The sequence below is a fragment of the Chroicocephalus ridibundus genome, chromosome 5, assembly GCF_963924245.1.
Source record: "Chroicocephalus ridibundus chromosome 5, bChrRid1.1, whole genome shotgun sequence".
Taxonomy (NCBI): Eukaryota; Metazoa; Chordata; class Aves; order Charadriiformes; family Laridae; genus Chroicocephalus; species Chroicocephalus ridibundus.
In genome coordinates this window covers 27087626-27105995 of record NC_086288.1, presented here as the reverse complement: position 1 = coordinate 27105995, position 18370 = coordinate 27087626, and the positions used below count along the sequence as shown (strand labels likewise).

The window sequence follows — 18370 nt, the reverse complement described above, 5'->3', positions numbered from 1 at the left end:
ATGACACCTCAAAACAACAAAAAGTGGCAAGGAAACACAGCAACAAAGCATGTAACTTTGGCTAGCCAATAAGATCACTTGAAAATTAATCACAAAACAATAAAGAAACAAGAGGCCTATGGTCATGTGCAATAGCAAAGTACTGACTGTTCTGACTGCTTTTTCCTAAATTTGAAATTAGCCTGTACCTCCAGAATCTGAGTCACAGGGAACTACTAGCACTTGAAGGCAAATCTAGGCAGTAAGGACTGACATCATAGTTACAGTAACATGCTTGCATGGTACCCATAATCTGTCTTTCATTAATTTCACCTAGTCAGATGATAACCTCTTCAGTGACATGATCAAAATCTTTTGTGTAAGGGGTGTATGCAACAAATATGAAAACAGGAACCTATAACCTGTGCATCCAACACATTTTTGAAGATGATTCCTCAAAACATATATTTCCTGAAAACGTACATCCCTGATGTATTTCTATTGTATAGTTACATCCTTACCCTATAGGGAAATCAACATCAACACCTTGAGCAGTCATATGGTAGAGTCCAAATTTAGCCAACTTCACATGTCCCTGACAAGGAAAAAATAAATGATCAAGAGCAGCAAAATCCAACATTGGAAGAATCTGTGTTTAAGTTCAAAAAAATAAGAAATTCAAGTTGCATTAGCTGTCAGAAGGCAGATACCTATAACAAGTCACCCTCTTACATTTCTGTCTATTATGAAGAACTCCACTGCAAGTTAATAAGGTGCTTATTTCTAATGCTTTTGCTTTCCAAGAGCATTAAGTAATTACCCTGTTTGGAACACACAAGAAAATCAGTATATTTTCAGTAAATTAAAAATGCTTAAATTCTCTACTGAACATTTTTCCTGTTTGAAAATTGTTCAAAATCCTGTTTGAACCCTAAAACTCCCTAAGCACTACCACTATTCCCTCACCTTTTCCATTTACCCAGCCTTGCTCCTCCAGTCCTTCCCATCAACTCATTACTATCTTGCTCTCCTTAAGTGTATCAACACATATTTCAAACAAACAAGTTTTCCAGGTGCTTGCTTTTTTTTTCTGTGGAGGCAGAAAGTTAACACCAAAGCAACAGAAAATAGTCATAGAGGTTAAACTGAGATATTGTTTCTGCTGGATTCTGAATTATACTCAGCCAGCCTGCAGATGGTGCAACAGTGAAGGCTACATCAGCAAAGCTATTCAAAGTGCAAGAGAAAAGTTTAGAAGTTTATGGTCTCCTGGCCCCCTTCTGTTATTTATTGATTTTAGGACTATCTTAAAATCCCAAAGTACTTTTGCTTGTTCAAGTATTATTATTTTTGTTTACAGGTATATAAAAAAAGAGCGTTCCTTCCTTCTTTCCTTCTTCCTCTTTCTTTCTGCCTTCCAAGGGGAGGATCTAGCTACTCTATCTAAACTGAGTAAGAAGGAGAAGGAAAGAGGGGTTATGTAGACAGGCTTAGCTGTCAGTTTAAATGAAGCTACTGCTCTGGGTACAACAGCAGCTATCCATTTCTCTCAGCTTTTATGAGCAGAACCTGTATTCCACACTGCCAACTCAATAGTCTGTGACAACAGAATTGACAGACACTGGAATTTCAATAATTTAACATGAACAAAGAAACATGTTGATATCTTAAAAGTCAAGTATCAGATCACCATGAAACACAGGAAACATTATTAACAGCTAATCCGCCAGGAACAGCTGAAGGTCTTTTAACTAATTACAATGACAACAAGTAGACTTAGACTATAACCTTAAGGAGAAAAGGGTGAAAAAAGTAGTTTGGGATAGAAGACAATGGGAAAAGAGAAAAATAAAATCTGAAATACATTTGAAATTTAGGATAGAGGGGAAAACTGTAAGCTCTTTGGTTTTTATGTGTTGGGTTTTTTTTTTAATTAAAAAAACAAACAACAGCCACCACAACAACCAATGTCTTTCCAGATATGCAATTTTTCCCTATCAGAAGGACTGTGAGTGCCCAGTCTCCGTATATGACATAGCATGCTAACTGTTGGCAGCAAGAGGAAAGAACAAAAGTGAAACAGAAACATAGATTTATTCCTGTAATTGTACCTTTCGATCCAAAAGAATATTGCAAGGGGAGAGTGCTCGATGGACCATTCCATGTTTGTTCATATATTGCAAACCTTGCAAAACCTCATACGCTATGCATAAGATCCTTGAAGAACTGCAAAAAACAAACAAATAAACGAAACACATTATACTGAATGGTGCCCTTTTTAAGTTGTAAAAATGTAGCATTCCACAGCTATTTCAAAGGCAAGTGAGACATTTACAATTCCAGAACAGTTTAAGGGATCAACACCGAATATGGTAGGATATGCTCAGTGACATAAACAACTCCTCAATATTGCACAACGAGGCTTCTTCACCCTGAACTGGTCCTTAAAAACATCATAAAATTGTGACAAAGTATAAAATATTATCTGCAATAGAAACTATTAGATATACCTCAACTAATTGGGGGAAAAAAAAAATCCCACCCCTTCTTGATTTTTTTGTTCTTCCTAAGTCTGATATTGGTTTTCACGGAAAAGTTCAACTGAACAAAACTTTTTGAAACTCCAATGTTAACTAAAGCTCATCTAGAAGATAGTGTAGAGGCACAGCTAGATCACACCTATAATCTTCCATCATCTCAACATCTAAACCAAGAAAGAAAAGAAAGGGCGGAAAACTTCATTTTCACATTTTGTTTTACAAGCTTAGAAGCATCAACCTAACTGTCTTTAGAAAGAAACAATGAAGTTTACCATCCAAACTGTTTTGACATAACTATGTATTTTGACAAAAGTTATCATTTACTGTAAGAACTGATAGCCCTAAAGAGGAGTTTCTGTGAGCAAGTAAACAGGAAGTTTGTACAGAGACCACCAGTATTAGGCTTCCAAAGCACACCCAAAATAAGAACAAAAGGCACAGATTAACGTCACCCAGAGAGATTCCTTTTAACTTTTTACCCATCTCATTGTCTCATTTCCCGCCCACTCCCCCTCAGAGGACATTTCAGGTCTGTTTGACAACTTTATATCTGTAGACACTGGTTTACAAAACACCCAGAAAACAAAGCATATCTGCTTATAAAGGCCTAACTTTACATCTCCAGTTTTATTATTTCATTGTTAAAGAATAACATACAATAGTATTCTGGACAAGGCTCACCACCTTCTCTTGCTTATTAAAAGTTTATGCAACAGCAAAATGAGGGGAAACATTACAGACTGGCAAGAGTGACAAGCCAACTAGCTGACTAAACACCAAAATTAATTTATTTATTAAAGCTTTTTTAGCTGCTTTTCATACCTGGTGGAATGCCAGAACTTTGTCACAAGAGTAAAAGGCTAGATTTTGACAAAGCCACAATTCCAACAATTTCTGAGACTAGGACAGCACAGAAATACTGAAAAGAGCTGTTTCAATAATAGTCTAAGGCCACCATTATGTTACCTTACATGGAGCTATGCTCTAGACGCTAACCTTTTTCCAAGAAGGAGAGCTCTATACTACTTTACACTAATTGTGAATATACACTTTTAAGTTAAATTTTAAGCACAAAGGGAATCTACTCTAACATACATCCACACTGCTCTATCTTAGATCATAGCATTTGGAAGTGATTCTCAAGGTCTTAGCAATTCAACCAAAACCACATGGCCAATAACCACAAAAACAAAACAAAACCCCACAACCATCCCGCTCCTTCCTCCCTGGCACTTTTTCTTCCCCATCCCTCCCACCCCCAAGCTATATAATACACCACAGCACCAGGCACCACGAGCTGTGCAGTGGTTTCTCGCAGTCGTTCATGGGCAGACATACAGCTGTGGTAAAAAGTGTATCTTACAAGCCTTCAGCTTCCCTCTATAGCTTTTTGCCCACAACACAAATATTAACAATAATGGTTGCAAAGAAAATTCTCTCTCACACTTTTCGCACAGCTTCGCAAAACGAGACATGAAAAATAAGTGAGAAATCATGCTTCCAGTAAGGAAACAAATGCATGTGAACAATTAGTACATCATGAGGTATTTTAGCCTAAAAAGTATTTCTTTGTATTAAAAATAAAAGTAAATATAACGTGCAATTTTGTGGCTTCTGTGCCTGAGGAGTGCAGTGTGCTCTGGTGGCACTAGGGGGCCTCAGCCACCCATTTATTCTCCCCGTTCTCCTGCAATTCATAAAAATAGAATCCAGGCAAATGCCTGAAAATCCTGCTTTTGGATTCTTTGCTCTTTATGATAAATCCCCCATGGCGTTACAGCGACAAGCAACACATGAATGATAACTATTTTTCATTGCACATTAGTTAGAAGAGGCTTAGCCGAAAAGTAAAATTACTGGAAAGAAAATTGATTCTGTTTCACCTCAAACCAGGACACACAAAATTCTCAGCGTTCTTAAGCTCTTGATGCCACCCTGCTGGGCAGAAGTGTTCAGCCAAGCACCTCACCCTGCAGCTGAAGCATGTACACCACCTCCCCAGGACAGAGGGAACTCTGTATAACAAGCTCTTCATAGTGCTATTGCACATTACCTAGTTCTTACTTCATTTATTAGGTAAAACACACTGTTTGTGGTTATTACCTGTGAGATTTGCATTTAATTGCAAAGGGCCCGACAACAATTCTCCTTGCTGTTATCAAGCACAAAAGATCTCTCTGCTTTAAACTCCCCAAGGCCAAATTCAACAGCAGTCCCTTGCCTCACTGGAGATGGCTACCAAGGCTACCCCCTCCCTTCAGTGGGGATCAGCTCTTTCCCAGTTTCTACAGCCACTGTCAACACCGCAAGCATTGCAACGGGGTTCTGCACGTGCATAAGGTGCACTCATGAAGCTGCTTCCAGGCTTCAGGTTAAGTTGATCTTTAAAAAAACCCCACATATAGGAAAAAACCCCACAGTCTTTAGTGAGGAATACATTCATAATACCCAATATTGGTGGCAACATCTGAGCATATTGAGAAACTTTTCCCCTGATTATCTGGAAGCCTATTTTTTAATAGGCTAGCTAGTGTCAAACTATGAGATATCTAGAGGAGTGGAGTAGTTTAGGCACTAGGGCTCTTAAACTGCAGAGGTATCAGCACCCTCCTTTAACAGCAGGTGGAGGAAAAAACCAACAGCAACAGCACTAGAAACAACACAGGAGAAAAGGTGACAAAATGGAAGCACGGCACCATGCAAGTACCAACCATGCTAGAACACTGACCTAAGGAGAGCCGTAATGACAGTGTATGGCATTGAATACCCTGTTCATCGCAGCAGCTGATGATCGTGGTTGTGACTTTAAAGTATTGTGAAGCAAATCATTCCATTGCTCAAGGGAAACATGCTAGGAGGCAGTAAGTAAAAGCATGTAAGTGTGAGATGCACTTCAAAAACTGGCAGATCTGAAGGGGCACTAGTTGTCTTCAGTTTCCTAGCTCTCCTAACAAGATTTGTTTTAAAGTTCTTTTCCTCTCCGCCAACAGGAGAAAGAGGGAAGAAACAGGACTTTCTCTGCAAAAGGAGCACTTCACAGACAGAAAAAAAAAAAAAAAAAGAAGGCATGGTCTCTCTACAACTACCCTGACATTTTCAAGGAGCAGGCTTCATTTAAATCCTCAATCTGGATACCAACAAATCTACTCAGCTGTAGCCTACTCAGCTAGGCTTTTGAAAAGGGCTTCTCTTCAAGTGACAGGATTGCACACTGATGTAACAATCAAACTGATTGGATTTAATCATTGCCTGCTTTTTTCCTGGCTTGGAGAAGAAGAAACATTGCCATGGAAAGGGGCCATTTTTGTTCCTTCGTTCTAGAAATTAAGAATTAAAAGAACATAAGGATTAAAACCAATACCTGGTTTAGGTCTGTAACTTGAATGTACAGAACCATAGCAAAGGAAGCATGAAGAATAACTGAATTCCTCCCTCAGAAATTCACCTTGTAGGTAAGGAAAAAAAAAAACTCTACAAGTTGATATGAGCAAGTTCAGCCAACAGTACAAAACCAGCATGGTTCAGAGAGGCATGTGCATAGCATTTGTGGGTGGAGAGAGAAGAGGACTTAAAAACCCACAAAAATGAGGATTGTTTTATTACCTCCAGAATTTGTCAGACCAAAAGCTATACCAGACAAGTGACTAATTTCCACGCTGTAATAGTACACAGGTGGCTGCATTGTGTCCTTCACAAAAAACATTAACTTTTCTACTTAGCAGTCAGCCTGATCTCCAACCTGTTGCATTCTTACTGTTAAGGACACAAAGCCATTTTCTGGAAGTTTACTTCAGGAATAATGAACCTAACCTGTCAGGAAACAGATGTTTTAGCAGAGTTTCAATGTCTTGTGGTGCTGCAGACCTACTGATTGCTGATTGCTTAGGACACTTTTGTCACTTTTTGGATTCATACAGAGGAGAAAAAAAAAAGGAAAAGATTCTTCTTAGCTTGCCCGCTATAATCTTCCATCTGACTGAGAACAGCTTCTGGGCTAGGGTGAAGGGGAAAAGTTATACTAGAAAAAATTGGCATATTGAGAGTCTTACCTGTCTTCAAAAGGATCACATACTAACAAACAGGGTGAGAGGGAAAGAGGGTTTTATCAGGAACTAAGTAAAGACAATAAGCCCCTAAACTAGTTAGTGGAATGGAGAGCTAGGAATGAGTGTACTCACCCAGTAGTGACAGAGCAGTACCTGGGAACAAACATCTAGGGAGAATTGCCCAAGCCATGGGTCAACATAAACATAAGATCAAACAAAAAAGGAAACACATGTAGAAATCAGAAAGTTTGTGACAGAAAGGTGGGATTCTGAATTGTTGGGGGGGGGGGGGGGGAAACCAACCAAACAAAACTACCCCACACAAACAAACCAAAAATATGTATTATTCAGTTGGAATGGTTATTTATAACTTATTATTGGTGATTGAGAACAATAATGTAGCTGCCTGTAGAAGCAGAAAGCTGGACTCCAAGATAGGATGCTCTAGGAACAAACAATACTCTGCAACTGATTACTTCCCTTTTAGGTAAAATTTCTCATCTTCCTAACCCTACAAATGGTCGTACTAGCTCAGACCAAAAACTATTTGAGACCACTATCCTGTTTCCAAAAATTATGACAAGCAAACACCCAAGAGAGAGGGAATACAGAGCAACCATATATGATATCTATGCTCACAGAATATCACCCATGAGTTACTGTGGAAATGCACAGACACTGAATATTCTGTTGGTAAGATCTCCTTGCTGTCTGTTTTTTCATGAGGTTCTCTTCATGGTGCTCTGTTGCTCTAACTTCCAGAAAGCCAATTTTAAATTTCAGCGTCAAGGAAAGAAAACAATTGCCTAACTCCAGAGTGGGAAAAGTGATTTTGGAAAAATGCATTTGACAGCCAGCAGCCGTAGTCCCTACATATACCAGAGATTGCTGAAAGGAAAATAAAAACTACTTGATGCATGACATCTTGAATACTTAAGAACAAGAGGAATGCAGATCATACAGTTGGAAATCAGAGATGGGTGGGTAAAGAGACTTGACCTATTAAACTGTTGGAATAAAAGAATTCCAACATGAGAAAAGAAACAATGAAAAGAAAAGGTAAAATTTCAGCATTTATGTTAGTATCCTGGAAGTTACAGGTTCACACAGATTTCTTTTCCTCCAGTTTAAAAGAAAATTAATGCCAATCTGAACATGAATTCACTGTATTCATCACATCACAGAAGTGCATTCATGGCATTAACTGGAAATGCATCTTCTCCATCCTTTTTTGGTGCTGCAATAAAATAGTTTCACATGATGGAGTAACTAGGTATGTCAAAAGATCTTCCTGCCTGCTTACTGTCTCCAGTCCTACCTTCTCCTAGACAAAGCAGTCTCCCCTTTTGATGACTTTGATCCAGGCGGCTGTAGCTATTACAGTGTAGTTAACCAGAACACAAAGATGTACCTGGACAGCAGTACAGGAGCAAAGATAACTGGGGCTGGAAGCAAAGTGGAGGCAGCAGCAATATCTTGGAGACAGGAGAAATATTTCTGCTTGTTACAAATGCATTTGTAGTATTTTTTAATTGGTTATGGCCAGCTGTGTATTTCACTTTTTTATGCTATTGTAACAGTCAACATTGAGTACCTAATCCATTTTGTAAAAGGAAGAAAGCTGTGCCTGGATAGTACTGAAAGTGCAATCAACACTTAATGGACTATTTTGAGTAAGAGCGTTTCATCTAGTGAAATGAACAGAGGTCCCACTGGAATTTGAAGCAACACAGGACTGGCACCAGAAAGCAAGCCTCATCACCTACTTAACTGTAGAGAACCCCCTAATTTTTGTACCAACTGGAGACATATATGTGGATTAGTGTTAAGTAATGCTTCTTCAATGCAGTGGCAAATCAAGGCAAGAGAAAATTGATAACAAGAACTAGAACTATTTTGACTTTCCTCAGGAAGGCAGAGCAAGACCAAATGGGATAAGATTATGCTGATGATACCACGTTCCAGAGTTCCTCTTTCCTCAGACTTACAACTCATGGGTACGTACACAGAAATGCAAGCTTAAAGAAGTCCTTTATCAAATATGTGTGTCTTGTTTTAACATTGTATTACTGCTGTAAACAAGTAAACTCTAGAGGAAGAGAATCTCAGCAACCAGGAGTCTTAAGAAGCTTATGGCACTGATAACACAGGAGCAAAAACATGGGTTCCTCTTCCAAAGAGGAGTGTCAGACAGGGTCTGCCCTGAGGAAGCACACCAGAGCAACACAAACCACCAATGTCATCAATCACTACCCCAGAACTTGTGAAACTAACATGCATTTGGAATCCAGGAAGGAGATTCATCACAAAAAATTGTGTCTGTTCAAAGTGGAACGGAACCAGGTTGTGAACAGATGTAATGTTTCTGAACTCATAAAAGTGACAATATTTCAATACAAGCAAAACTATAAAACAAAGAAAATGACATTTGCAGTTAGTTCCATTACCACCAACAATGTGGACAGACTGCTTAGGAGTGGTGTGGCCAAGTGGTTACAGCAAAGGATAAGGTTTGGGTATAATCCCAGCTGAGACAATCACTACACTGACCTCAAGAAAGCCATCTGACCTCCTTATGCCTCAATCAACCAGCTGGAAAACTGGATAAAAAGCAGGACTGGGTTGAAAAACAGATGTGCAGATAAATTGGGTCTTCCTGGGTAAATAAATTACAAAATACCCTATACAGAACATAAAGCGTTTGATGCAGGTGGGAATGGTTTATTTAGCACTTTATTATGTGTTTGATTAAAAAATGGCACTAGGGACCAAGATTGTAAACACTGCCAATTTACTTGGAAATGCATTCACATTATCAGAATGAAATGAACTGGAAGGGAATGCAACAAGCAGAGAATAAATGACAAAAAAAATGAATTTACAGGCAGAGTCCTCAGGAAGTCTCTAACCTATGCACAGAGGTATTTCACACAGGATATCTTCAACAAATTCATATTGCTCATCTGAGGAAACTCAAAAAGTCCATTCATTCCATTTTTAAAGTTCTAAGCTGCAAGCATGAATGACTTTAAAAGCAACACAAATGATGTTACATTTTTATGAAGGTCTCAACTCGTAATGTACAATAAAAAAAGTCCATAAAACAATGGATGAAGGCACAGATAAAGAACAACTTCATATATAGAGCAGATTGCACACAAAGATTTTTAATAGACAGGTGATTTTTCAGATCATTATCACTCTGAATGATTTAAGCGTATCTGCTCCTCATAAAGCAAAAATTTTAAAACATTGCACCTTGAACTCCTTTAAGACACCCAGCATTCATCCCATAAAACAGGGGAGCAAATGAACAAAGTCCTTTTGAAAAAGTAAGCCCACCTTAAAAAGCACCATCTTAATGAAACCTCTGGTGCCATCTGGTTTAATGCACAGAAGGGGGAAAGACACATCCACATTCCCACTTTTTGATCTTGCCACTGATTAACTTCTGTGAATTCATGTTTTGCATCCTAGCCTCAGCTGGCTCATATGTAAAAGGTATAATAATGATACTTTTCATTGGACCAAAAAGTGCAATGAAATAAACAAAATTTCTACCATCACACATAAAGACTAGGTAAAGTAGCCCTGATTTAAAACCAGATCACAGACTCCACATTCTTACTACAGACTATACATTCTCAGATAACTAACATAATAGAACTAGATGCACAGGTGACAACAGGAGAACAAGAGCTAACATGATGAAACCCAAGAGAATGACCTCAAAATATACAATAAAGAACCTAACTTCAATAGCATTATATACGTGTATCATGTATCACATTGCCAACATTTCATTAAAGGAAATAACACATCTCACATGCTCCTCTCCTCCAAAAGGAGGGAACTGGTAAAATGTAGGAGTAGACTTAAGATCAATTGAAGTCAGATATCCAAAAATCTTTATTTTGTTTTCTTTTGGACTTCACCTGAACAAATACATGCACCTTTAAAAGGCCACACATTTTATGATCAACAGACTCAGGAAACCAATCAGACAACATATAAAAAGCAAATAAGGGAATTAACTGCAGCTAGGATACTCTTCCTTTTTCTAATAAGAAGCACCAAATCAGATCTTCAGCTGCTCGAGGGTTTCTTGTTAAGTTAGTTCCAGACCAGGCATCAAATCCCATGCTCTAGGCAAGGGCTACCATTCCTTTGTATCTGAATGCGCCAGCATCTAAATTTCTAGGCATAAGGTATGTTAAGTTTCAGCTCTTTAAAGCGTAGACGCCTTGACATTTGTCTATTAAACATTCACTATGCAGTAAATGGTATGAGTAGCAGTATTACCAGAGCCTTAAACCACACAATCATTGAAGGAAAGGTGACTTCTGAAGATACCTGATGAATGCTCACATAGTGGGCAGTGCCTATTTCCTTACCTTCCTCCATGTTGAAGTAAATAATGTATCTGAAAGAGAACTGCTGTTTGCATGCAGAATGCCAACTGGCAACTACAGATCAGTGTCTGCCCATACCCTATGCTTTTGAAGACACCCACGTTCGTAAAAAGTCTGAAAGTGGCTTTTGTAGCAAGCAAACTTTGCTTGCTTCCCAAATTCTGCCCTGTCACAATTCCTGCATACTAACAATCTTTTCAGACATAAACACCTAATATTACCTGTTAAATAGAAAATAGATGAGAGAAAAAGTATAGACGTAGCAAAGATCACGTCTAAATTATCTCAGTCTGGAGAGCTGAGGCTAAAACAAAATAATGGGTTTGGATTTTTCACCATAATCTTTGTTATGAAAACAAAACCAACAACTTCATACCATGGGAACCATTAGAAAAGGTAGATGCCTGATTCAAAATGACTAATAAATAAATAAATAATAAAAAAAGAAGCCACCAGGTCTACACATTCATGAGGCTGCTAATTTTAAAGTATATTAAAGTATACTAATTTTAAAGTATAAGTGTTGACCTAATGTCAATTATGGCAATACTATTTTGGCCTCAAGCATGTTTAAAATGCTCTTTCAAGAGGAAGAGCAGAATAAAATCATTTTTTATAGTTACCACAATCACTCGGTATTAAGGTTTTAATACATATGATTTCCACTGATATCTTTAATAATTGTTGAATCCACATCAAGAAACAAAAAGTGTTTAATGGCCAGGCATTCATTTCTAGTTGAATTAAAAGAGGTACCAGAAATTATAGTAATTAACCAAACCTGCCCATCCTGTGTTGTTAGTCCACCCAATGAATATCCAAAAGTTACTCAAAGCTTTCAATTCTACACTTAAAATAGACGCTACCATGTGCTTGTTCAGCAGCAATTCTGTAAAGTCATCAAGTTTCAGTACTATTCGCATCAGTCACTCAAAATTACTGCTTTTCAAAGGTTTTCTGACAGGATTCTGCTGATTAATTTCATCACTGCTTTTCTGCCTCTTCCCATTAAGAAAAGAGGTAATATTGCAGAGTTTACTAGTAGGGTCTTTGCCAGGAAAAAAGGGAAGCAGGGTGGGTGGGAGCACTATTACCAGAACTGTCTTACTGTGCCACAGTTAACTTAGTGCAGCTTCCTTCTATACACCAAAGTCAGAAGGAAAATGTTTTGTTAATCAAAGGCACAGCCATGTACGTATCGGTGGGCCACCTTAGACTGTCCCTTTGAAGCACTGCCTTAATAAAACAAATGCTTGAGGTACGTTATTTTCAGACACTAAAGTAAATTTGTCTCTTTTCACCCTGAACCACTATACCATTCAGGCTCAGCTCAAGAGGATGAGAGAAGATTCTTCTCCTGCCACCGCTGTCTTTACCCAGACAGAACTCAAGCCTCAAACTGGAAGCTGTAATCTTATATCCCACTTTATAAAGATACCTGTGATTTTACTATGGCTGAGGATTCTCTGCTACAAAGATCAGTGTCACAGCAAGATTTCTTCAGAAACAAACACCAAGACAGCAACATTTTGAAGTTTTCATTCTGACAACGAGTGGGTCATAATCTACATTTGCTCTTACAAAAAAACTCTGCAACCATGTCATTACAAGACAGGTAATGGTCTTGTCATACTTTCAACTGCAAGCAGAGGAATTATTTTGAGATATTATTACTAAGAAGCAGCTTTCTAAGAAAACTTAGAGTGACATTATTCTCAAGAATAAAAAATTAAAAGATATTTTACGTGGAAACAATGCCTTTGGTTGAATCTTTCAGTAGGGACTTTCATTCCTATATTATATAGTTCTTGGTTTATAGCAAATGTGTGCATTGAAAGAAATGAACTGGGGAATATCCACAAAATTCCAGGTCTACTTTAAGCATTCTTTATGAAAAAATTAATCAGTTTTTTCCTTAAGCCAATTTTTTTGTGTATTAGCTTCTATATTTACAAGAACATGCATATGCACAGCATACACAGAAGACTGTAATAGGGGTTTTACAGTGCTAAACATTTCCCCATAAAGAAAAGCAAATCCAGTGTTTTATTACTTTTGCAAATGCTGCACTGACAAAACAGCTGAAGTTGGCTTGTACCATGTGTTTATTATCTTTGATAAAATTACAAGAGCAGATGAAAAATGAAATTTCAGAAATCTCTCTATTATAAAACCAATATAAGGTTTTCTGCTGAGGATTTGATGGAAATTTTGCATAGAAAGGCACCAAATGGCTAGGCATAGCCTAAGTATAGGAAAGAAACACGTCTCCAATGCTCATCTAATTTTTCATCATCATCGTATGAAGTCTGCAGATGTCTGATGATCAAAGTGTCTGAAGAGTAAAAATAAGTAAATAAATAAAAAACCCAAAACAACCCTAGATGCCTAGATTTCCTTTAGCAAGTTTTAAACCTGAATGACTTCTTTTGGAGACTACAAAATATTACTAAGAGCAGACAGGAAAGAATTCACACGTCTGCCTTTATATTTTATCATAAACTTGCACAAACTTCAGTTATGTCTAGAAGCCAAACATAAATTAATCACAGAGCAAGCAGGTACTGCACAACCCAGTGTTTTCCTTATCTTTGAACGTCTCCCAGCTTTGACAGATGTGCCACTCTTCACTATGCTGGAAGGGAACAGAACAGAGGAACTCTTAGAAATCCAGCTTTCGTACTCAAGACACCCAAAGGAAGGGGCTCCCGACCATTAAAGTACTGCCTGAATTCAAAGATCATGATAATGATAATTACCGTGTAATGTGGTTAAGAAAAGGTTAGTACCAATGGGATTCTCAACACCATGTCTTCTGCTCCTGACTAAATCCAACATTTTTTCCCTTTGTTTGAGGATAAAAAAAAGAGTCCAAAATCATTCTCCAGCAGACAGAAAACTAAAAGAATTCTCAAAACATTCACACCATGAAAAAAAGAAAGCTCCCCTTCTTCAAAGGCCTAAAAGCTGAAGAACTGAGCTCCCTTTTACGAATTTAGCTTCTCTGAGCATAACAGTCTTCTTGCGCACATAATTTAGTGCAAGCAGCAGCCAAGGAATAATCTCCTGCAGAGATTAAAGATGATCTCGTGACTGTTGTGCAAGAATCTTCAGGTGGGGAGAAGGAAGTTTGCATTGGAAGTAGGCATTATCATTCTCTTTAAAAAAAAACCCAACCAAACAAAAAAGTTTTCTATGGTAGCTAATGGTCAAGAAAAATAACACAAGAACAAGCGTTCAGAATTTTAGGAACTTGCATGAAGGCTATAAATGTTATGCCATCTCCCTATAGTAGCTCAGAAAATGAAAGTGAGCAACCTCACAGGTACTATATTTAAAACTGAAGAGTACATAGCAATTACTGAAGACATACAGAGAAAAATAATTATTTTTTCCCCCCCAAGAAGTAACACAAACTCATACAAGAACCAATTATCCTCATCTACTTTCAGCATCTTACTTGTAAGTAAACCAAGAACTATGCCCCACAACTTCTACCTTCCCTTGTTTCACTCTGCACTGAAACACATTAAGCATTCCATCTTTGAAAATTAATTATATCTGTCAAGAATTCTAAGCAACTAAGGCAAAAAGAGAAGAGACTTGACTCTACTTACAGGTTACTTTGATAATCAGCAAAAGGGATACATAAGCTACTTATGTAGAGCCAGCTCAGCTTTTCTGCAGCTTATGCGAAACTGAGCTTTAAGTTAAACAAATGAGAACAGCAACCTTCAGTTTTATGTCTGCAGCAGAGAGCTCAAGGCAACTTAAGGAGTTCTACATTTAGACTTGAGTTTGTACTTTTAAAGTATACTCTCCTGATCAGCCTCTCCAGCCACGCTTGACTCAGGGTGGTTTCAGAGCACACAAACTGGATTCCTTTTAGATGAACCAGAAGGCAGAATCCAGAACCTGCCTACTGTCCTGCAGCTGCTAGTGGGCATTTGGTCCAGAGCAGACTGGAGCTATATGGAATCAGCACCCCTAAAAGATGTATAGCACACTTTGCTCTACACATCTGTTCCTACTAGATCACATTACTTGCTAATAAAGAGATAGTCTGAGAAAGGTCCCTTTCCTTAGTACGGTTCATTCAAGGCTTTTTTACCTCATGTTGTACCGTGGTAACCTATGCTTCTGGTTTCCACAAAGACGCTCTAGCACTGTGGGCCAAGGGGAGTACAGCCAGCCTACAGGCCAACCCTACGACCAAGCCAGCTGGCAACCTCAGCCAGCATTTCCTGTATGAACTCCTACCCGCAGCACCAGGAGAGCACAGGCAGGGGCAAAAATCTGAGCTGCAGATGTCCACAGCTTCTTCCACTGCAGCCAGGGAGACAGGTTAGCCTGTCAGTGTGGAGGACTCTTGCCGTACTGCAACTGAGGGCCAGGTATTGAGCAGACATTTTAAGATCATAGGGGTGCTTTCTGACATTACCTTAAATGGACAACTGCATATTTTACTTTATTTTTAAGGAAGATTTATATCTGTGGCTTGAGAAGAAGAGTTTTTCTTAACGTTATCCATGTTGACTTTCTCCTTCCCATTGCAACAGAAGCGATGGGTCCCTAACTTCATTATAAAAGGAGATGGATTCTCTCATTCTTTCTGTGGTGCCCCAGGTGGATAAGAAAAATCTCATTAAGAATCTCATTAATGAAAACTTGTAAAAGGAAAGCTGGAAATGAAGTGTAGTTACTAATGCAGTTAACATTATTGCAGCTGTGTGGCAGTATGACCTGAACTGACAGCTCTAGAAACCATGACTAGCTAACAATAAATAATGCTGTCCTCGCAGCCAGCCAGGACTGATTTTTTTGTTATTCATTTCTGCAGTTCTGTGAAGCACTGCTAGTTAAAAAAAAAAAAAAAAAAAAAAAAAAAAAAAAAAAGAGCAGGGTAAGCCTGTTGGCTACTTCTCGATAGAGTAGCTGCAAATCTAACACACTAGAAGGTAATTAACTTTTTAAAACATAAATTACATTAAAAAAGGAAAGTCATTTCAAGGAAACAAATATAACCACTAACTCCAGTAAGTACAGATATCAGTACGAAAGATAACTGAGAACGCTTTCTTTTTATACATGTTACTGGAGAGCGGGAAAAACACCTAGAACTTTGTAAAACCACACTAAACCAATCTCTTTAAAAAATTCTCAACCTTTGAGAGAAAGACTGCACTTTAGGCATCTCTGCATGAGAGGATTAAGCATTAGCAACAAGCCACATTGCTAATTAACCCCCGACCTAGCCCCCACTTTATAAAGGTGCAACAGAATTTTTAAAGCTATGGACAAAAATTGCAACAATGCACAGCTCTTCTAAACCCAGACATTTCCTGTAAATTAGTAGACTTTACAACAGGGTTCTTTTAGCAAACAATTTAGCTATACCATACTTAAAAAAAATAAAAATCTAAATATCTAAGGTTAAAAGCCATAGCTAGGTATGCTTTAGTAGTTATCTCAAAATATCAGGATCCCTATATCAATGGTACAGATGCTACTCAAAAGTGAAACAGAACGGAAAGTTCCAAGAGAAGAACAGTCTGCAAATGCAGGTGATCAAAGGGACTTTACAACTAGGCCAATAAGCAACGGTGCTGTTAGGAATTTCATAGCTAACAACTAATATTCCAAAAGGCATTAGGAGTGCATCACTTTGATCTATATCCCAGTACGCATCATCACAACAGGCAGGAAACACCTATCTAGAGAGGTAACAATAAACTTAAGCGTACCCAAAGCAGATGCCTGTGACTATAAATTTAAATGTCTTAATCAGCATATAATTAATATTAAATTTCCTTGAAAGCGATATGAGAAATACAATCACCAAAGGGGCAATAAGAGATGGATATAGTTGCATATAGGAGAAATCCACGCAACAAAAGTTGCCAGACAAAAGGACAAGAGAGTCACAGCAGACAGTAAATATGCAGGGCATACTCCCAAATACACAAGAAGGGTTACTGGGTGTACAGAAGACCACACCTTGCAGGGGCTGGAGAGTGGTGGTAACAAAAATATCAGGCATAAGATAATAGTAGAAGAAAGACCAGTCCACATCACTTCTTATTTCACTCAGGTCTCCAGCCTGATTACCTTGACTTCCAAGAACCACCAAGCGACGTAGTTACCACTGTTAACTGTACAGCATCAGCTCCATGGTACTGTATACTCACAGCTAATTTACAATACGTGTTAAAGACTAACAGTTTTGCGTACACAGTGATGATTAATAACATGTGTGACTTAACCTTTAGCAAGATGTGTGTTGTTAATGAATGAAATTTAACAGTTTTAAACTTTAAAACTAGCCTGATCTGCCAGCCTTCTAAACACTCCTACCACAGCAATCTCCAATTCCCTGGTATCTCTCTAGCTGTAAAGACACACACAAGTCTTTATACATTCAGTCCCAATACAAGTTCCTTCTGTCTGCAGATGTATCTGTCCATCTGAGGGTCCTGTTGGTTCAGAAGCCAAGCAATTCTGTTGACTTTGTGCTGTGTTCATGACCCAGTGCCCACAAAATTGCAGGGCAGTGAAAAAGGGGCTATACGATGTTTCCCATAACATTATGTTCTGTAAATGTACAATTTCAAGTCTAGCCCATCACCGATGTAGAGATGGTATGGGACTAATGCAGCTTCTAGACAGGAAAGCAGTTGGCTCGGAGTGAAGACACAACTCTGGGTCTATTTGCTCTGTAAAACAGAGGAGCTTAAACTTAAGGAGGGAACATCCATGTGCACAGAAAAAGTGATCTCAAACCACAATGACGTTAAAGATATTTGTAAGCATATCAATGCATCTAAATAAACCAGCTGTCTGATTCCTAATTAGCAACAAATGGTCCCCTGAAGACATTGCTCCAAAAAAGCAAGAACTTGCAGTTTAAAAATATAATCTCTTTCTAGAAGTATGCACTGTATAGCAAGTATAATGCGTGTTAGTTCTTCCCTTTTTTCCTTCCTAAAAGCAGGATGAAGTGTCAAACGCTATATTAAGTTGGAATAACCATATACTAACCACATCTTGCTCTCACAAGTCTACAGGCAATTTTTATTCTAAACGCAACTATCATAAATCAACATTAAGATTAATGATGTGGCTTAAATCCAGTAAGATTTGCACAGTACAAATTTGACATTTGGTTTTCCAGACATTAGCTCATTAGTAGTAGTTTGCTCATTCATGCAAAATGGAATTTTAACACTGAACCTTACACAGCTCCTTGCAGAAATATCTCTGCAGGATTAAGCCACCCTCCTGCTGAGGATGGTGTTTGGTCTGTTTGAGAGAAACTCAACATCCTCTTTCACTAGATACTGGAGACTCAAAATTCTCCACTACTTTTGTTCTCAATTAACTCAGCATAACTCAT

General features: G+C 38.2%; 1 protein-coding gene across 4 annotated transcripts in view; it reads right to left on the bottom strand.

Moving 5' to 3' along the window:
• The window catches only part of TBCK (TBC1 domain containing kinase), a 144608-nt gene that overhangs the window by 112022 nt on the left and 14216 nt on the right, over window positions 1–18370 (bottom strand). For all 4 annotated transcript variants that reach the window (XM_063336869.1, XM_063336866.1, XM_063336865.1 and 1 more), the window contains exons 5-6: window positions 2091–2205; window positions 501–574 (exon numbers count right to left, since the gene is read on the bottom strand). In XM_063336869.1, coding sequence (XP_063192939.1) covers window positions 501–574; window positions 2091–2205 — 189 coding nt within the window. The remainder of the gene's footprint in view (window positions 1–500; window positions 575–2090; window positions 2206–18370) is intronic.